This window comes from Mixophyes fleayi, chromosome 1, assembly GCF_038048845.1.
Source record: "Mixophyes fleayi isolate aMixFle1 chromosome 1, aMixFle1.hap1, whole genome shotgun sequence".
In the NCBI taxonomy this organism is placed as follows: Eukaryota; Metazoa; Chordata; class Amphibia; order Anura; family Limnodynastidae; genus Mixophyes; species Mixophyes fleayi.
In genome coordinates this window covers 360,280,953-360,302,287 of record NC_134402.1, presented here as the reverse complement: position 1 = coordinate 360,302,287, position 21,335 = coordinate 360,280,953, and the positions used below count along the sequence as shown (strand labels likewise).

Here is a 21,335-nt window from a genome sequence, read left to right as displayed (position 1 = left end):
TACACACAACATGCATAGAAAACAAAAAGTATCTGTATTCTCTATAAGGCATTCTTCATTTGGCTCTCACTGTTTACCAAGTTCATATAGTTGACCACTAGTACAACTAAGCAAATTAAATACAATAAAGATTGATTTTAAAGCTATAATTTTATTAAACAAAAAGTCATCGCAATGCAGACTGAGATGATATTGGAAATCATCATTGAAATCGGTAGTATTTTATAGATTATGTTGTGATTAATTTTGCTCTTCTGTGCTTTGTTCTTTTGCAGGATGTCAGACTGTTCTTTCTCCCACTGCCTCTGAGCCAGACAACAACTTATCGAAAAGCAGTCCAAAAAGTTCTCAGAAGGGGGATAAGGATACCGGGGAAGAGAGTGAAGCAGTGGATGGCAAGCTGTCAATTTTTATCCACAAACGAGAAGATCAGTCTTCCCATGAAGTCCTGCAACCTTTGTTGAGGTAATGCATGGAGTAAAATTAAAGAAAGTATACAGCTGGTGTTACTATATATGTTTGCTGAATGCATAAATGTGTGTCCCTTTAGGCATTCAATGGTTGGTCCAATGAGGAGAACCTATCCTTGCTTGTTAAAGCCCCCCCCCCCAATTAGTTTTCCATTCTTGAGAATGAGAAGTTTGTGGTAGGAAGAGCTTTGACCACTCCTCAAGGCCTCGTTCCTTTGTATACAGTAAATATAAATATGTTTTATTCTGGGACAAATTCAGCTTCTCTTCAGTATCTCGTTTGAATTAAATTTCACATCCTACGTTAAGTTATTATGTAAACGTATTGAAAACAAAGTAAAAAATAACTCAGAATTTTATGTTAAATATAGGAAACAAATTGGACTGCCCTGAGTAAATGGATACCATATAATATCAAATTTTTAACACACAACATCCCTGTAACCATAAAAAACTTTAGCTTTCCTCCATAAACCCAGATAGTTTCTGATCTTAAAACTTTATAGAATCAGAATCTATAGATATATGTATAACTGCTAGATAAAGGAAGGGAGATTGAACAGTCACTATGGTAATATACAAAGAAGGGTTCCAAAAGAATCACACAACTCCTTTTGTAGTATACAGAGTATATATCATAAGTTTGTAAAATTTAATTGATTTAACTTAAGATAATTAGTAGAATAGATAAACATAAAAAATGCATCTGTCAATTCCTCACTGCCTCTTTAAAACAGGTCAGCGACCTTCTGTAACCCATTGCACTTATAGGTTTTCAAACTCTTAAATCAATAGGGTGAAATGTTTTGCTTTTGAAAAATTTCTGCAAAAAGCATTTGCAGTTTATTATTTCCATCAAACTCTTTACAATAATCGAAAAACCACACAATGTATATAGACTATAGATTCTGCTAAGTACATAAATGCCATTTATGATCATGTTTTGCCAATTATTGTTGTCACTTAGTCCTCTGTTTTATAGTAGTTCAGAGGGACGACCCTTTCGTCTTGGCACTGGTGCAAACATGGAAAAAGTGGTGAAGATGGATCGTGATATGACTAAAGTTAGTTTTCATTTGTTTTTTAATCTGTGTTCAGCTGTCTTTCTACCCAATTTATTTAGTGGTTTTAGCAGAACAAGTAGAAAATAGTTAGAATTCTTCTTGGAAATAAACCTATTAAAGTAGTGGAGAAGAGAGCACATCCTTAAATTTATGGGATAAGACATCCACTCTTATGAAATGGAATCAAAGGGCATGGAGCTACATGGTGGTGTACTCTCTGGCTGCAGTAGCTAAGATGGGGGAGCATGGAGTGATGTAGGAAACAAAATGTATTAACAATTTTGAAATATGTTTGTCTTTGTCACTCCTTGGCGTGGATGGCTTGTATGAAGTATTTCACAGTTTATTGAAATATTCTCCTAGCTGCACATGGCAGCATTGTGCAAGCATGAGAAGTCCTCTGTGCCTATAACCTATATTTCTCTATCTTCCTTTGGGGGACACCGGAGACATTGGGGTATAGATTCGGGACAGGGCGATCTGGCATTTTAAAACTTCAGTTAACTAAGCTCTCCCGCTCTATACCCCACTTCCTGTTAAGCCAGTTTAGTTTAAGTAAACGGCGATTGGGCTGTACTACAGCCCTATTTGGTTTAATTTTAACCTGGGCCCCGGGAAAGAGGGGTGTTTTTCTTCAATTGCACTTTCTCCTTGGTGGTCTCTCACTAATTGATGTGCAGACACCAGAATAGGCAGCCATTTTACAGCTCCAGCTTCTCCCTTTTTCTGTCCTGTGCCATGTAAGGCAACGTGTTGAGGGTGGTTGTTTCCCAGGGTTTTTTGTTTTAGACTATGGGGCTTGCTAGGCTGTATTGCAGCCTCACTTTCTGTACTTGATTTGTGCACTGTGTGCACTGTGTTTTTTCATTGTTTATTTGACTGATTTACCTTTTCATTTTGTCCCTTCTGTTAACATGTCAGATAGTGAAAATGCAGTGCGAGTTAAGGCTGGGGTAACTTCAGTGTTGACGTTCACCTATGCCACTTGTAATGCTAAGTTACTGTCCAGACAGTCAGGCGCGCATGCCTGGTGTGTGGCCTGTCAGTCTCAGGATCACATGCTGAGTGCAAAAGCAGATTCTGGTTGTGACTCAGTGGAGCCCATCTGGGCTCTATCTCTTTTCAATACTGATCTTGCCCAATTGGTGCAGTCACAGTCTGTGTGCTGTCCTTCTTCAAATCCACCTTCTTCTTTCGTGAGTGCGATGAGATGGATTCTGGTTCTCAAAGTCAAGGTCTGGCTGGCCAGCTTCCAAGGTGACTATTGCGCCGTGGATTACAGCTGTAATCCGTCAGGCTTATAGTGGGGCTGGGCAGCCTGTTCCAAATAATATTTGGGCTCACTCTACAAGGTCTGTGAGTGCATCCTGGGCGGCACGCCTTGGTGCCTCCAGTCAGCAGCTGTGTCGAGCAGCCACGTGTTTGCATCCAAGCATGTAAGTTTTGGAAGAAAGGTGCTTTGTGCCGCATCTGAGTGTTGCCACTCGTGATGTGGCTTTGGGATGTCCCCGTTGTCCCCCCAAAGGATGATAGAAAAAGTAGGATTTTTCTGCTTTCTCTTAGTCCATTAGGGGACACCGGGCACACACCCTTAACGCTCTGGTTTCTCCTACTGTTTGACGTGTTGTCTTGTTTTTAAGAGAATGTTGTTTTTTCTCTGTTCCTGTTTTTTAATTTCTATTTTCTCTTTCTTGGGGTTGGTTAAATATAAACTGGCTAAACAGGAAGTGGGGTATAGAAAGGGAGGAGTTAGGGCTTAGTTAACTGAAGTTTTAAAGTGCTAGATCACCCTGTCCCTACTCTATACCCCAATGTCCCCGGTGTCCCACAATGGACTAGGAGAAATGGATTTTACGTAAGTATAAAAATCCTATTTCTCATTCATCCTATTTGGGGGATACTGCTACCATGGAGTATGTAGAGAGCCTGGGATTTGACATTTAACAAGTTAATAAATTTGTTTAGACTTGCTGACTGAACTCCTCCCTTCTGCAAGCCCTCCTAGCCTCAGTGTATTTTAAGTGCCCGAGGAATTTGGCTTACTCTGGCTGCTCTGCAGCTACCTTTTGCTGATATTAGATTTCTTTTAGTTTATTATTTATTTTCTTAAACTTAGAACTAAGGGTGTATGGGCTGCACTGCACCACATACACTTACTGGGTCAGTAGTGGAAAATATTCCATTACCGGGTCCCAGCTTCCACAGGAGGCGTGCAGGACGATCTATACAGAATTAGCTATTGCAGTTACAAGCAGTGACAGATGCGGAGGGGGGACTGGGGATCACGATTCTGGCCAATAAGAAGATATGGAGCAAGAGGCTGATGTGGGCTTAATATAGAAGCACCGCAGAACAGCCAGATTTGACAGATATAGCTGTAGAAGGAGGAGAATCCCAGATAGGAGTTCTTTCTGCTCTCTGCTATGATGCAACGGTATATTCCTGAACTTCCACGTGCGGTCTCTACCGGTAAGTGAGAACGGGCATGAACCACAGGAGTCCCTGGCTCCAAGCATTAGATGAGATGCCTACAACATTACGGCTCCATCTGGCTGACATCTTCCCCGTTTACAGCAGGGCCCATATTTCTTAAGTCCAGCCTTTCAGGTGATCAATGGTCTTACAGAGACCACGGCGGTGGTAGCCGCCGATCTGTGCCTCGGCGGGGCTGGTCTTTGTTAGCACTGGATGACATTATCAAGGCAGGTTCAACCTGCATGTCGTAACAGCTTCCCACCAGGCTTCAGGCTATGTGTCTACAGGAGTGATAGTTCTATCTCCCTCCATTCTAGTTGGTTCCCTCACTGAGAATGTTCTTCTGGAAATCGTTCTGGATACCAAGGCCACAGTCTTCGGGCGGAGTATGTTCTGGGGGACAGGCTGAGTTTCTCCACATTTTCCTCTAATGATTCACGAACAGAAGGTTTCTTAGGCAATAGTATCCTACTTTGTAATTCTCCCTTACGGACCATCTTTAGACAGACAGGCTCTTGACCCTGGGCATATGGTACATGGTGACACCGTTGCCGGCCTATGGACTGGAGAGCAGTGTCTTTCATTAAGGGACGGCTCTGTATCTGACTTAGGTACCTGATCTTTGAGAGGGTTCTACAGACATGGGTTGGACCAAAGGGCCACGTTACTGCCCTAGCAGGGGGCTCTGTCTTTCTTCTAGAGTTCCAGTACATCTTTGGTCTGAATATGCCAGGGTTGTGGCATACGTCAACGGACGGGGGGAGCAGGAATGCATGAGTGCATTCAATTACAGCTTAGTCCATTGGGTGGACTTGTCGCAATGGTCCCACCAAGAAGAGGAACATCTCTACGCAGATCTTCAAAGGCACTGCAGGCAGTGGATTTACTCAATATACATCTTGGTGCCTTGGCACGGTCACCAGGACTAGGATTCTGTTAAAGACCAGGGTTTCCTTTTGTTGAGGTGGCCGTCATGTCCATGCAGTAGAAATCCCGAAGGGGAGGACCGTTCCTTCCACTATGCATATCCCCCAAAGTATCCAGAGGGTCTGTAGAGGAGGCCCTGTTTAGAATTGGGCCCATTGGATCAGGATAAACTATTAAAATCATGCGTCCAAGAGGAGCCGACACTGTCCTCCTTCACTAACAACTTCCTTTACGCCTGGGGTTCAGATGTAGTGTGGTTTTCACGTGGAGTGGAGCTCCTTGATTAGGACCTTTGTGCAAGGTCTCGGGCCAGGAGCCACTTGACGGTATACCTAATTTTCCTTTGTGATGTCAGGACTGGTGCACACAATTTCCTTTTTCAGCCTATGAGGCTTTATAGGGTTCTTTTCAATCTGGAGATTCTGCTCCGGTCTTTCAGGAGGTAGTTGCCTCTTGGGACCTTATTCTCAACATTTCCTCTTACCAGTTGTCGTGGCCACCCAGATTTAGGAAGACTGGCTTCCGCTAGATTGGGTTCATACTGAGATTGGGAAAGGCTGGTTGCTCAGCATACCATCGCCAGGAGCTTCTTTATTCTGTTCGGCAAGCCTTGTAGGTTCTGTTTGACACTGTCTATATTGCCTTGGTGTCAATTCCACCCATTCCTTAGGGGTAGACTGGGCTGCACTTATGGGTGCTTCGGCGGATCACCTCGTGTCATGTAGTCCTCTGGCTGCTATTCACATGGGTAACCTTGTTACTGTTGTGCCTACGACCGCTGTTTTTTGGCTGCAGTGTTCTGTGCCGGATTATCAGAGCATTCCCTCCCTTCAAGAGGCTGCTTTAGAAATTCCCTATTGTAGTAGTGTCCCCCAGATAGGATGAATGAGTAAAGAAGATTTTTGTACTTCTGTTAAATCTCGTTCCCTCACTTCTGCTCTTCTACTGATTGGTCTTAGTTGTTTGAATTCTTTTCCTTGGGGCTTTTGTATTACACTGAGGCTAGGAGGGGTTGCAGAGGGGAGGAGTTCAGTCAACAAGTATAAACAAATTTATTAACTTAAGTGCCAACTCCCAGGCTCCCTACATACAGCCCCATGGTAGTAGTGTCCCCAGATGAATTCAGAGAAAGAGATTTAACGTAAGTACAAAAATCTTTTTTCCCAAATAGAAGAATATGTCTGATAAACTAGAGGTTGTGTCTTGCGTTTTCTGAAGATACATCCTCTGTGTCTATATGCTGCATGTACATTTGTGTAGTACTGTTTTTTTTTTTATTTCATGACCGCACTTACTTTGTTTTTGTTATAGAGTGGATGCTGTGAAGTAATCACTGAAGAAGCTGCTGCTGCTCTCAGGAAAGCCACCAAATGGGCTCAGTCTGGTTTAATAGTTAGCGTTGGGCCTCCAGTTGAAATAGTAAGCCCAGAAACTGCAAGTAACCTCTCTACTGGAGACAAAAAGAAAACTGCCCAAACCTCCATCTGCAGAGAGAGAAATTCAGAGCTTGCCAGGTACAAAGATGTGACATTATGATAAAGCTATACTAAATGCATACCTCTCAGTGGCTAATATGGGGACACTTGAGGTTTTTTATAAATACATGTTTTTAATGTTTTCATAGATGAGCACAGACATTTTGCAGCTTTTTAAATCAAAATTATCAAAAAGCACAGCTTGGTATACAAAGCTACAATCAACATAAGAAACTAGGTCTTGTAATAACATAAAGGGCTTTTGCTACTGTAGATTTAGCAGCCAAGCAAACACTTTTGGACGCCATTGCCAGACCAAAAGGAGGGGCGCTTTGGAAAGGATCGGGGACAAGGGTTTTGAGTTCAAAAACGGGACTGAAAAACACTTTGAAGTTATGTGATTTTTACTTCTTCATAATGATCATGCTTCAGTAATGCATGTAGTTTGATACATTTTGTCATATAACATGCTTTGTCATCTCATCAGTTATTCTTAAATTTGCACTGCTGAGATGCCAAGTAGATAGAATGTACTTTTTTACATCTGTTTCAGAATCCGTAGCATTCAAGCCTCTTTCCATTTTCAGCTCTATAACATGTGTTTTGCCTCTGGTTTATTAACTTCTAATAAGCAGGCTCCACCTATTTTCTTGATATTATTTGTTTTATTGTTGCTTCAAAATAGAATCAGTTCTGTCAAAACACATCCTTATTTCCTTGTATTAATTTGTCCTTCTCACTCCCTGACTAACTGCATATTGTTTTGTTTTCTAACTATTAGAACTGACCCTGTGCGTCCGTTCATCAGTGGACATGTAGCGAACAGCATGGCTGCAGAAGTCATTGCTTTACTTCACAGCTTGCTGATGGCCCCTGAGTCAAATGCAGCGCAGATTTGGACAACAACTGCAGAAAAGGTAGTCTAATAAAGCATGTTATGTTAGGTCTTCAGATTATCATGTGATGTATATTGAGTTATACAAATTTCCATGAGTGTTTTTTTATATTTTACTATTATTAATTTTGTATAGAAATAAGTCAGTGTTAAATTGTTTCGTCTTGTCTACCTTACAATGATTCAATGTTGGAAACCTTTGACTTTCCATGTGCAATATGTTTTCGGATATGTTATCTTTCCTTTGTTCTATTATGCAGGTTCTGTCCCGTGCCCTAATGCATATACCACAATTGGGCAAGTACGCTGAGAACATACTGGAGAATGGAAGTGGTAGTGGCAGAAAGCTGGCCAAACTACAAAGCATAGCAAGACAAGCTGTTGCTGCTCTGTGTGCTCTGGGAGGGTTTAAGGAGACTATTAAAATAGGTTCAGAAGTCCAGGTAACTCTTTTTACATGTAATGAATTTTTCTCCTAATATATCCACATGATAACGGGCGCAATGTAATTTAAAAGTATGTCAGATATCAAGAGCCATTTCTTGTTCAGCAGAAATGGCTCTTGATCTGTCATACTTTTAATACATGCACTGAACACACAGCATGGTAACGATTGCCTGGCTAAAATTTCAACTCCTGCTAAGCACAAGTTTCTAAGCAAACAATGTTAAAAATGCATATGTACATTGTTTACTTATTCAGAATGTTTTTTAATTTGGAATAAGCTTCAATTTCTCTACTTCTATAACTCGAATACCAGAAGCCAAATATATACATCTGTAAAATCAAATGTATTTTTGAGTTATTTCTTACTGAAAAGGCATCCAACCATTTCTTCAAACTATATATTGGCCAAAGCTACATTCCCTGTTTGTTCGATATCTGATAGCCTTTATTCTAGATTTAGGGGGTTATAGTTGTCATAAATATATGTTATACAAATTCATATTTAGCTGTCTTCCCAGCTTACAAACCCATTGCACTTCTACCATTTCATGTAGATGTATCTCCATCAAATGTACAAAATTATTGTTAAGGCAGAACTGGATGTTAAAAAGACTGCTGTAAAATTAAGTTATAAGAAGTCACATCTGATGATGAAGTTATAATCTCTTGACCAAACTAATACACATGATGTGGAATATTTTATGGTTCAGAAATCTGATGTTTTGATGATTCAGGTACCATAGTTATGGTTTATTTGAAAATGTAAAGCATTTTTGTTCATGTTATATCATACTTAGCACTTCTGTATGTCAGATGTTTATCAGGCTTGAAACTGTTCAGAGATGTACCATCCTTTTTCCTATTAGGTACTCGGTAAAGGTGTATCGGGGAGTATTGGAGTAGTTGTATCTATTAATGAACAAGAAGGTATTGCGACTGTGAAATTTCCACCTCTAGATTTTAGAAAGTCTTCTAAGGCATCTGACACACTGACTATCCCACTGTTTAGACTTTGTGTTCCACGCTCAGAGGTAAGAATTATTATAATGTTCATAGGAGATTTAGTAACATTTGATCAAACTACTACATATACTGAAAGTAAAATGTATGTTTGAGCCTGTTTAATCTACTGCTACTAATATTCCAGGAAATCAAAACTCTAAATTTATCACTACGTTACTTTGAGAAATGCAGACACCATTCCGTTTAGGTCCTACCATTAGCAGGTAGTAAAATTAAGCCCTCCTACACTAGTTACTAACAGACAAGACAGTGAACTAACTATTTTTAACTCTGTATCATAAGGAGAAAGACATGCTTGCATATTTTTCTTCTATTTTATGTCTTATGTATTAATAGTGTGGTACTAGTTATTCTCAGCTTGTATCTATGTTAGGTTTGGATAAATTCCTCTTTTCTCTTACATCCATGGGTGACCCTGGAACACTGGCATATAGGGAGTGCTAGCTGGAGCCTTGGGTACTTTCAAATTTAGTGATGAAATAGAAGCGCCTCACCATCTATACCCCAATGGCTGCTTTATAATCCTCAGTATTGTTAAGTGCCCATCGGACTTTATTTTATATTCTGCATTTTATCCCGCTATGGATTGCATCTCTCAGCCACCACTGGGGATGCCTGCTAATACCAAGGGTTCACCTCCGGGTTGAGGTATCCAGGCACTAGCGCAGCAGGTAGTGTTCGGGATCCCTGTGCCTCCAGAACAATCGGGTCGGCACTGGAACTCGAGTTGCGGAATAACGATAAGTTAGTAGAGTATAGGTGTCCATGAGAATCAGGTGGAGGCTGCTTTGTATAGCATTACCTCACTAGGCGCTGGATGGCTAGGCGGGGCTTTTTTGAAAAGTTGCCATCTTTATTGTTGGGCCCTGAGGGAAGGCGAGATCCCTTCAGCACCTCCTCCCTGACGGGGCTTCATGACTGGGCAAGTCCACAAGAAGAGACTTGGCAGCCATTTTGGGAGCAGCCTCATAGAGCAGTCAATTATTCTCTCCGTCTACCTTGTTAGATGCAGGGATGTAGTGGTAAAGTATTGCTTGTCTGGGTGCTTTTCCTCTGTATTTAGATTCTGTCTGTACAGTTGCACATCCCTTGGAACTGTGCAACTGTCTGTCTGTCCTCTCGTTTCTTCCCTCATTTCTGTCATATCTAGGAAGGGAGTTTGTCCAGGGCTAAGCCTGGACATGGGAAAATAGTAAACAATTTTTCCTTTTCTAGATGTCATTCCAGATTGTCTGCTGCCCAATCAAGGGCAGATGCTCTATGTGTGGAAAAGGACCAGTGGCCGCGCTCGCCTGTGAGTGCGCCCACTAAGATGGCAGAGGCAACATGTCCAGGCTTTTTCTGAGCTTACACAGTTCACTGTGCACCCGAGGGAGCAAGGAATGGATTCTTTCCCCCTCTGTCCTTTCTGTGGCAGCCTTTGGAAGTGAATTTCTTTCCCGTGATCTAACTTTCCTGGAATTTTTGGGTTCTTCCCTTTCTGCGGCTGACCTAACAGCCTGGACACGAGATCTTGCTAAGTCAGTGCAAGTCTTAGTTTAGGTATCCTCTTCCTTGCAGAGGATTCTGACATCTGTCAGACTCTGAAAGTTGTTAGCACTACTTCCTTGCCTTCTATACCAGTGCTCACTGAATCTGCAGCTCCTTCACAGAGCTTGCAGTATCACAGTGAGAGAAAGTTATTATGCAGCTTAGAGCAGGGGACCTCTGCTGCCACCCTCCGCTCACATTGCTGGATACCTCCGTGGAGCCGGCCACGGACTGTGCCTAGCATCCCTAGACTGTGCAGCCCCAGTCACTTGCTTTCCTGTATATGAAGGAAACCCCATGGAAAAGGACTGGCTCTGTGAGAGGCAACCCACGCCCTGATTTATTCCGGAGTAGTTATTACAGTTCAGGAATCGCAAAAAGGTTTTCCAACCTGTTTCTTGTTACAAACCCTGATGTTGTGTTCAGCCAATTCTGAATCTAAAATTCACAAAACAGGTCAAGATGTCTAGATTCAAGATGGAGTCTTTGCAGTTGTTGAGTCACAATATGGAAGAAGGGAGTTCACGGTGGCTCTAGACATGAATCGTCCCCGGCGATACTCATGTCCCATATCCAGGTAATGACCTAGACTCTGGAGTCTCATCGTTACATCCTCAATTTCAAGAAGTCCAAGTTGACTCCGACCCAACAAATTCTCTTTTTGGGAAAAAACTTTGGGTGTTCTTGGCTCCGGACAATATTCTGACCTTACAGAATATTGTAAGATCTCTGTTGGCTGTCAAACAGACCTTTGTACACTTCTGCATGAGGGTTCTGGGCAAGAATGTAGCGACTTTCGAGGCATTCCAGTTTGCTCCGTTTCATGCATGGAAGTTCCAGTTGAAACTCCTATCGAAATGGAACAAATCCCATCTGAATCTGTCCGGCCAGGTTTTATGTCTTTCTCTTCGAGTGCGTCAGTCACGGCTTTGTTTTTCTGCAGCCACCAATCTCTGCAGGGGTCGACCATTCTCGATCTGTAATTAGACCTTTGTTACAACGGATGCTAGCCTTCAGGGTTGGGCTGCCGTCTATCTTCACGACCGGTTTCAGACTCTGGAAGAATCCAAACTTTCAGTCACTGTATTGGAACTGCGAGAAGTATTCCATGCACTTTTTTGTTCAAGAGAATGTTGGTTCTCTTCTCTTTTTCTATTGTCTCCATTCCTAAACAGGAAGGGGGGGGTATAGAGCGGTCTCACTTCACCACCCCAATGTCCTCGGTATCCCCCAATGGACTAAGAGAAATGGATTCTGTGGAAGTAGAAAAATCCTATTTTTGTACTTGCTTTAAATCCTTTTCTCAGAATTCAGTGGGGATCACTGGATGACCTCCCTTTTATTTTTTTTGTTCTTTCACGGTTATCCTTGTTTTGTTTTTTGTAAGAGAACATTGTTTTCTTCTCTTCCTCTTGTTCTGTTAGTTTTTCTGTCCCTTGGGCCTTTGTTAGATAAGTACTAAGGATTAGAAAATAGTCAATGGGGGTATAGAGGGGCAGGAGCTTCAATTTCAGCTGTAAGTTTGAAAGTGCCCAAGGCTCCAGCTACCACTCTGTATACCCAATATCTTCAGTACCCCTCATTGGATTCAGAGAAAAGAATTTAACATAGTTCCAAAAATTCTATTGTCATACTGATTGGAGAGCAGATACAGAGATAAAGACTTGGGCTCAACATGTTCAATACCGTTTTTTAATATAAGGAGGGGAAAGCTGAAGATGTATCTTCTGAGTGTAGACTGTAAATGATAATGTTAGAAGTATCATGGGTCTCTAAACAAGGAGGAGCAAAGTATTCCAGATGTTAAAAGCTTAATTTTTCATGATGTTCGAAATGAAAGGAAGTGTGTTTATTTTAACAATGAAATATTTATTAATATGAGTTTAAAGTTGAGTACACACTACAGAAAATGAATGCAACTATCGTGCAGATCACACAATAAATGACTGCTTGGTCAGATATTGCATGAGTGTGTACACTCCCACGATCATGTTTTATTTTACCAAAGCACATCGCATCTGTTTATTTGGTTTTATAAACTTCCTACAAATTATGATCAATGATGGAACGATGATAGGCAAATGTGGACGTCTGTATGCGCCCACAACCCGCAGTGTAGGCAGATATCCTATAGAGTTTACAGAGTCACAATTTTTCAGCAGATGGTTATGAGAGATGAAGATGACAGATCTGTGTATACATGAATCTGCACGTTCATCTGGACTGTCAGTCAGTTCATTAGGGTACAAAGATCGTTCCAACCCAGTTAGTTGTAAATTTGATTCTATTAAAGTACTCTTTGGTTGCTGTTCATCTAGTGTGTCTAAAATATGATTAATTAAATGTCATGGCCAGGCAGGGCCACCATCTAGGGGGTTCGGCCAGTACTGTTGTGAGGGGCCTGGACAGACTAGGGGGCTTGAACAGACCTCTCCGTCTGTCCGGGCCCCTCAGTCTGACTGACCATGCTACCCCTTCTTTCCGCGATGCTGCAGCTCCGGTTCCCAGGCACTGATAAGCTGTAAGCGCTGCGCGGTGACGTCATCACTGCGTGCCGCACTCCTAGTGTATCAGTGCCTGGGAGCTGCAGCATCCCGGAGGAGGAGGTAAGTTTATTAGGTATTCATTTTATAGGAGAGTGGCGTATAGAAGAGGGGACATTAACTGTGGGGGTGGGGACATTAACTGTGATTGGGGGGAGAGAGAGGGGGACCTTTACTGTGTTGAGGGATAGGGGGCGTGTGTATGGTGAAGAGGGAGGGGGGCCTGCCAGATTAATTGGTACTGGGCCCCACAGTTTCTGATGGCAGCACTGTGGCCAAGTTTTAGTCTGTGGAGGAGGAGATTTACCTATGTCTTATTTAAATTACCACAGCCTGTTTCATTTACCATCTAGACTTATTTCTTAACAGTTGCATGTGATCTTGTACAACCACATGTTCTAGTTTTATGTATGTTCTCATTGTTTTGGAATACATTTTTAACAAGATTATTTTAGTAATAAAAGAATTGTTGTTTTTACTATATAACTAATTATAAGATATACATGTGTGTGTGTGTGTGTGTGTGTGTGTATGTATGAATATGTGTATGTGTGTGTGTGTGTATGTATGTATGTATGTGTATATGTATGTATATATATGTGTATATGTATATATATATATATATATATATATATATATATATATATATATATATATATATTTTGTAGATATAAAGAGATAGTAGATGGAAGGGCAGATAGATAACTTTGATGGTGCTAGTGTCAGCATTACCCAGACATGTTTCTCAGCTCCCACTTGTACAAAATATGATTATGTCTACGAAATTCATGTTAAGCATTCATTATTTAACTTGTAATACCAACATATGAGTAATTGACGATTTGTCTTATATATTTAGTAATTTGTTTAGGTTATTTCATATGTTCATTATAGCAAACATTTTAAAGACATGCAAAATTTAGGGATTATCTCACATATTCATTAGTTCCAAAGGGGACATATTTGCATAGGTTAACACTGTATCTTTTGTAGAAAAATAAGATGTGTCTCTAGTCTGCCTGAATAAACCAAGCTTATGTTTGTGATGATCTGTATAGTTTTGTGCACTTTAATGGCCTGGAGACCACAGTCTGACACACAAAAAAAAAAAAAGTTTTACATATGTTAGCTTTTAATTGAAGCATCTCTTAGCAGGGACATATAGGCATTAGCTTTTCTCTGTTGACCTTGGCTCTCAGTTCTGCATTGCGGTTTATTCAGGCAAGAGCGATGCAACTCATTTTCCCATAAAATGGTGATACACTGTGACTCCTGCTTTATCTGCAAATTCTGCAGATCTGTCTGGCAGGACAGGAGATGACAGCACACCTTTTTATTGAATATCTACTTGTAATTTTCCTGTTTTTATGGTGGAGAGTTAAAAAGTAATGTAAAGCTCCAGTTAATGACATCCCTCATTACCTAGAAACTAACTGCTTGAATTTAACTTTTTGCCGCACCAACATCCACCCCCATCAGGCATTGCCTCTCCATAAACTGTCCATTACTGAGAAGGTAGTGCAGGCAGTCCAGTCCATGTTACTCCCCCAGGAGGGATGCCTGTCTATTCACACCTCACTTCCTGCAACAGGAGACGCCTCAACTCCAGTTATGGCAGTGGTGCGACTTCTTGCAGAGATCAGGACAAGGTAAGCGCTTGTGTTTCTGTTTATTATATATTTATTGTTGTTTATATAGTGTCAATCATATTATGCAGTGCAGTACAGAGAATAAGTAATTTAGCATAGCTTCTAATTACTTATACTATTATGATCACTATTGTATTAAGCTTTGTAGAACGACTCTTTTTGTAGTGTTTGTTACTGATTACTTTGTCCATAGTTGGGACACTATTTTATGTGTTCAGTATGTATTTCTTATTGACTCATCACTACTAAGTCCATTACTGTGAGGTAGTTAAAGATATTCTAAAACATTGCAAGTCTAAGACTAGGTACACACTGAAGGTCTTTCAGACAATCATCTGGCCAATCACCTGATAAACAACTGCCTGGCCACATATTGCTTTAGTGTGTATACTTACACGATGAACGACAGTCATTCCAAAGTGCTGATTGTTGTTTCATTTGGTTGTTCGTGCACATTTAATAATCTCGTTCTAATCACCTTCCGATCATGTAGTGTGTATGCACTCACGATATCCATAGAGTTTAGAGTCATGGTCTTTTCAGCCAATGCCGGCAATGAACATGTCCTGGTGATTAAAGGCAGAGAGTGCTGTAGATGGAATAATTTGTTTGTTCGTTTTGAAACTGAATATTTTGTTTGAGTCACAGAAGCTAACAGAATTCGTTATGACTTTAGGATAGCTATAACAAGGCGGTTAATCAGTGTGGCAGGAGTGAATGAATGAATGCATATTGTGCTGTCATTCTCTAAACGACTATAGGACCAGATAAAGAGCACAGATCTGAAGGTAAATCGTGTGTATGCATGAATAGCCTGACCGGTCGGACATTCAGTCATAGGTACAACCAACAGATTGGTCGGAAAATTCTCCAGTGTGTACCTAGCTTAACATGTTTTGTAGACACATGTGATTATTTTAGTTTTTTAGCTTTCTATTTACTCACTTGTTGTTTTCTTCCTGTTAGAGCTTGCTTGGTCATGGCTCAGCTCTTAGAGGACAGTTCATTTTGTGAAGAATTTATACAGCAGTGTCCTGCTGCTGTAGAAGTTCTAAACTTGGTGGCACAGGAATGTAGTCCAGGTAAGTTTCTTTGCAATACGGGACAATGGCAAAATGCTGAGACAATCACTTAAAAACTGTTTTTAAGTGAGTGGCACTTATAGCCCCTTGCTTTAAATTTTAAGTCTAAAGCCTTTTACTCTATGTAAGTACGCTTTGATTGGAATGGTATCCTGTGATTTGTGAGGACATTTTTTTCAACTATTAGTAAACCCCAAAAAAAGTAGAAAGACAAACAGGCGCTTAGTGAACAGTCTAGAACTCCACGTGACAACGTGATTAATAATTAATAGATCACATACAGTAGGCAGCTCCGCTACAACATCCAATTGCAGATGTAAAACCTATGTAGAAAAACACAAAAAGAGAAGCACCAAACATAGTGTGATACCATCAAAAGTAAGAGTCACATCTAGACACTCTAGAATTAATTTGGGAAAAAGTACAGAGTGATTAATTCTCAAAGGGTTAATTCTACCGGAATTCCAGCACCTTTTAAAATGAACTCCACCTCTTTAACAGGGGGTTAACAATTAAACTTCATACACATTGGTACAATTTAATATAGTGCGTGCGTAATAGGAACAGCTTGTTAGAGGATAATGCAGTGATTAACTTCTCAGGGGTAATTCCCCCAGGACATTAGTGTCCTCTTAAACAGAAAATACACAACTGGACTCCATATAAACAGTAGCGTTAATGCAGTGTGTTCATAAAAACAGGCTTATTAAAGGGTATTATCCAGTTTAATAACAGCCTAAATCCATAAACAGCAATAAAATGCCCATACATCGGGTATAATAAAACAGGCTTATCTGTATAGAAAACGCTTGCGGCAGTCCCCTCAGAGTCTCTCTGTATATGGCATATGGGAACCTCCTCGCATGAGCTTTCACCAAGTACAGAACCTCCTTAACGCGTTTCGTCTCCAACGAGACTTTATCAAAAGGATATATATTCAAGAGTGGACAGGCCATCCTTTTATAGTCCACATTATCAATCGTATACAATCTGTTGCCGTCTAACCGAAAATCACATGTTGGTAAGTGTGGGCAATAGCTCCGTATCCATACTTCCGCCCAGAAAAGCTATCCTCATCACTTCCTGTTGCGGAGGATGACATCACTTCCGGTCATAACTCCGGGACAAGGTTCATACAAAGAGCCCAGCATGAATAAGTTGCTAGACACACCACTAACACAAACGCACTACACTAGTACTAAATCAATTTACATATGGTCAGCAGTATAAATGTACATCTCCGCCCATGATTATATAGAAAAAATAGTAGGATTACTAGGCGACTATAGAATCCAATAGGGATCATGCCCGTAGTAGACACATGCCCTCTAAGTAAATATAAAAACCCACCAGGACCAATAAGACAAGAGAAAATAAATAAATATATATATATATATATATATATATATATATATATATATATATATATATATATATATACATACATACAATAATGCCCAAAAATGGGGCTAATACAGAGGATTACCGGAGCTACACAATATATCCAGCTTCCCGACGATCATAAAATAACCCAGAAGGTAAGTAGCTTAATACTGTAAACAGACATCAGAGTAATTCCATAATTAATAACATTACAAAAGATGACAGAATCCAACCCCCAAATGCAGAACTGAAACACAGTACATGACCCAATCAGGTCAATAAGGCATACAAGCTAACAGAGAAATCTAGACAATAACAATTCACTAAATTAATCCAGACTTCCTTAAAGGTATATAGATATCCTCACACAAGGTACAAATTGCGGGATAAGGGGAAGAGACAAAAAAGACAAAAGGGACAAAAAAAGGTAATTAGTACATTATATAAAAGGGGCTATTTCAAAAGCCTCATTAAGGCCCAGAGGAGCAAGTGTACCTAAGGTATAGATCCAGTAGATTTCTCTACAAGCCAGTTTCCTGGCAATATCTCCTCCCCTGGATCCTAACACCACGTGTTCTATAGCTTTAAAGCTCATACAACGAGGATCACCATTATGAAAAAGTGCTTAGAGATTGTATGTGTATCTAATTTGCTTTTAATTGTCCTCACATGCTCCTGGGGGAGGGGAGAGACTTTTCTGTCTAGTTATAGTAATGGGTTTGGTAAATGCACAAAATGTAATGTTTGCAAATGGGTTGATCCATGTAATAGAGTTTTTTATGACTCCACTAACACTAAGGAGTACAAGATTAAAGGGAGAATCAATTGCTTAACTACTTCGGTGATTTATATAATAGTGTCCATGTAAGCTAAAATACATTGGTAAAACCAAGAGGATGCTTAAAATTCGGATACAGGAGCATGTGAGGGCAATTAAAAGCAAATTAGATACACATACAATCTCTAAGCACTTTTTCATAATGGTGATCCTCGTTGTATGAGCTTTAAAGCTATGGGAATTTAATAGCTACGGGAATTTTATGATTGTCGGGAAGCAGGATATATTGTGTAGCTCCGGTAATCCTCTGTTTTAGCCCCATTTTTGGGCATTATTGTGTGTATATGTATATATATATGTATATGTATATATATATGTATATGTGTATATATATATGTATATGTGTATATATATATATATATATATATATATATATATATATATATATATATATATATATATATATATATATATAATTTTCTCTTGTCTTATTGGCCCTGGTGGGTTTTTATATTTACTTAGAGGGCATGTGTCTAGTACTGGCATGATCCCTATTGGATTCTATATTCGCCTAGTAATCCTACTATTTTTTCTATTTTTTATATATAATCATGGGCGGAGATGTACATTTATACTGCTGACCATATGTAAATTGATTTAGTACTAGTGTAGTGCGTTTGTGTTAGTGGTGTGTCTAGCAACTTATTCATGCTGGGCTCTTTGTATGAACTTTGTCCCGGAGTACTGACCGGAAGTGATGTCATCCTCCGCAACAGGAAGTGATGAGGATAGCTTTTCTGGGCGGAAGTATGGATACGGAGCTATTGCCCACACTTACCAACATGTGATTTCCAGTTAGACGGCAACAGATTGTATACGATTGATAATGTGGACTATAAAAGGATGGCCTGTCCACTCTTGAGTATATATCCTTTTGATAAAGTCTCGTTGGAGACGAAACGCGTTAAGGAGGTTCTGTACTTGGTGAAAGCTTATGCGAGGAGGTTCCCATATGCCATTTCCAGAGAGACTCTGAGGGGACTTCCGCAAGCGTTTTCTATACAGATAAGCCTGTTTTAATATACCCGATGTACGGGCATTTTATTGCTGTTTATGGATTTAGGCTGTTATTAAACTGGATAATACCCTTTAATAAGCCTGTTTTTATGAACACACTGCATTAACTCTACTGTTTATATGGAGTCCAGTTGTGTATTTTCTGTTTAAGAGACCACTAAAGTCCTGGGGGAATTACCCCTGAGAAATTAATCACTACATTATCCTCTAACAAGCTGTTCCTATTACGCACGCACTATATTAAATTGTACCAATGTGTATGAAGTTTAATTGTTAACCCCCTGTTAAAGAGGTGCAGTTCATTTTAAAAGGTGCTGGAATTCCGGTAGAATTAACCCTTGGAGAATTAATCACTCTGTACTTTTTCCCAAATTAATTCTAGAGTGTCTAGATGTGACTCCTACTTTTGATGGTATCACACTATGTTTGGCGCTTCTCTATTAGTGAACCCCGCCGCAAACATGGTGTTTCAAATGGAATTACAAAGTCTACATTGAATATAATTTAAGGGCAGCATTTAATGCTGCACTGCCCCCTACTGCAAAAAAATTCTAACATTACTGAAGAGATGGAACCATAATCCATTGTAATTAATCACAAATTTGCTTTATTTTTTAAACTGTGCTAGAAATTACTTTTATAATATAATGAGAAAAATTCATATTTTACTGACAGGTGGCCCTTCTTCTGTATTGTCTTACATTTGTTTTTTCATTACAGGTGAGCGTCTATCTGTGGTTGAAGTACAATGTGAGAGACTACGAATGCTGTATCGCGATTGTGCTCGTCCACCACCTCCACCTCTCCAGACTGAGCGCAGGCAGGTTAGTCCTTCTCAATATAGTTTTTTGAGGTTCACATGATGTAATGTTGAGTTCTTTACCCAATCTACTTTTTTTGACAGCCAAAAGAGATTACCTGGAGCCCATCCCGTGTTTTCCCACCAGTACGAGCCTGCATGTTTTCATCACATCTGACAGCTGTAACTTTTCTAGCAGACCCAAGTGCAGGAGGAGGTTTACCCCGGGGAACATTTATCTATGCAACATCACCTGTACCAGTACCAGTAAGGACATCTGTAGCACATCTTTTAAAATGCATATAATAGCAGACTTATCATGGTGACCAGTGTGTATAATACAATACTAAATGGTAATGAGGATCATAATTTTATTTAAACTTTTGCATTTTAGCCCTGTAAGTTATAACAAAACAATGATCTTAAAATCAATATGTAATAGCATTAATGTGACTATAGCCTCATTGTTACATTTAGACAATTTTATTGTTATTTTCTATGTTTTGCCTAAAATGCCTAAACAGATTTGCCTAAATCCAACAACCTTTCTGTGCAATAATGCTACATCTGAATATTACACACCCAGGGGTAAATGTATCAATCTCCGGTTTTGTCAAATCGCGGCAGTTTGGCGAAATGACAGCTTAAATTTAAAGCGGCGCTGCCTTTCCCTTTACAAGGCAGCGCCGCTTTAAATTTAAGCTGTCATCTCGCCGAACTCCCGCGATTTGACAAAACCGGAGATTGATACATTTACCCCCCCAGTCTCAAAAGACACGTCTACTACTCTCTGCAATCATCTGGCGGCTTTGGACTGAGACTAATAGTTATGTCAGGAAGTTTGGAAAGAGACACAGTCCAAAAAACATTAAAGGAATAAAAAGCACAGGGTTGTTTGGCGATAAACTAAGTACAGTATGATCTGCTCATCTATGTATTATATGTATGTTTATGTTTTCCCAGGCTCCATCTTTTTACTGGGAGATTGAAATTGTTTCCTATGGAGACATTGATGATGACACTGGTCCAATTGTGTCATTTGGATTTGCAACAGAAGCTGAAAAGCGGGATGGGGCATGGACTAACCCTGTGGGTACATGTCTATTTCACAAGTAAGTGTAGATGTGTCAAAGACACATAACTAATGATCCTGGGATTCAATTACTTAATATACATGTACTAATATACATGTGGTGCAGTTGTTGTTTCAGGACTCTGAACTACCATGTTAAATATATATTCAAAGTATTATATTTATTATTTTTAATATTCTTTTGCAGCTAAATGTGAATGCCTGTGTGACTGTGATGATTCTTTGTGAATCTTATGATCTGCAGGGTTTTAATCCACCACAATGTTGTGCATAATGAGACAGCTGATATGTAGTTATTGAGAACTACCTAGTTGAAGAAATGCAAAATACAAAAATACATTTAGTGCATGCCGCAACTGTTACTCTTTAAGTTATTTTGCCATAAAGTGTTGCTTTCTGTGGGGATCAAAAAGCACAGTGTGTAATTCAATTTATTTTGTTTGGTTTTACTTAATTTTTGGGCAGACCCACAAGTATTATGGTCAAAACCTATGCGGTTAAAATTATCTCAATTTTGTTCTCTCACCAAAAATGGGAGCATTTTAGGAATCCCAGTCATAGAGGGGAAATTTAATTGGCCTTGTTGCTCTCGGTGATACATTGATAGTGCGCACCATTACCCTAG

General features: G+C 39.9%; 1 protein-coding gene across 2 annotated transcripts in view; it reads left to right on the top strand.

The window, feature by feature from the left end:
* HECTD4 (HECT domain E3 ubiquitin protein ligase 4) overlaps positions 1 to 21,335 on the top strand; it is a 236,234-nt gene that overhangs the window by 124,529 nt on the left and 90,370 nt on the right. For both annotated transcript variants that reach the window (XM_075178495.1, XM_075178494.1), the window contains exons 37-47: positions 276 to 465; positions 1,453 to 1,534; positions 6,248 to 6,450; positions 7,193 to 7,328; positions 7,567 to 7,749; positions 8,620 to 8,784; positions 14,329 to 14,498; positions 15,465 to 15,580; positions 19,539 to 19,642; positions 19,723 to 19,884; positions 20,581 to 20,729. In XM_075178495.1, coding sequence (XP_075034596.1) covers positions 276 to 465; positions 1,453 to 1,534; positions 6,248 to 6,450; positions 7,193 to 7,328; positions 7,567 to 7,749; positions 8,620 to 8,784; positions 14,329 to 14,498; positions 15,465 to 15,580; positions 19,539 to 19,642; positions 19,723 to 19,884; positions 20,581 to 20,729 — 1,660 coding nt within the window. The remainder of the gene's footprint in view (positions 1 to 275; positions 466 to 1,452; positions 1,535 to 6,247; positions 6,451 to 7,192; positions 7,329 to 7,566; positions 7,750 to 8,619; positions 8,785 to 14,328; positions 14,499 to 15,464; positions 15,581 to 19,538; positions 19,643 to 19,722; positions 19,885 to 20,580; positions 20,730 to 21,335) is intronic.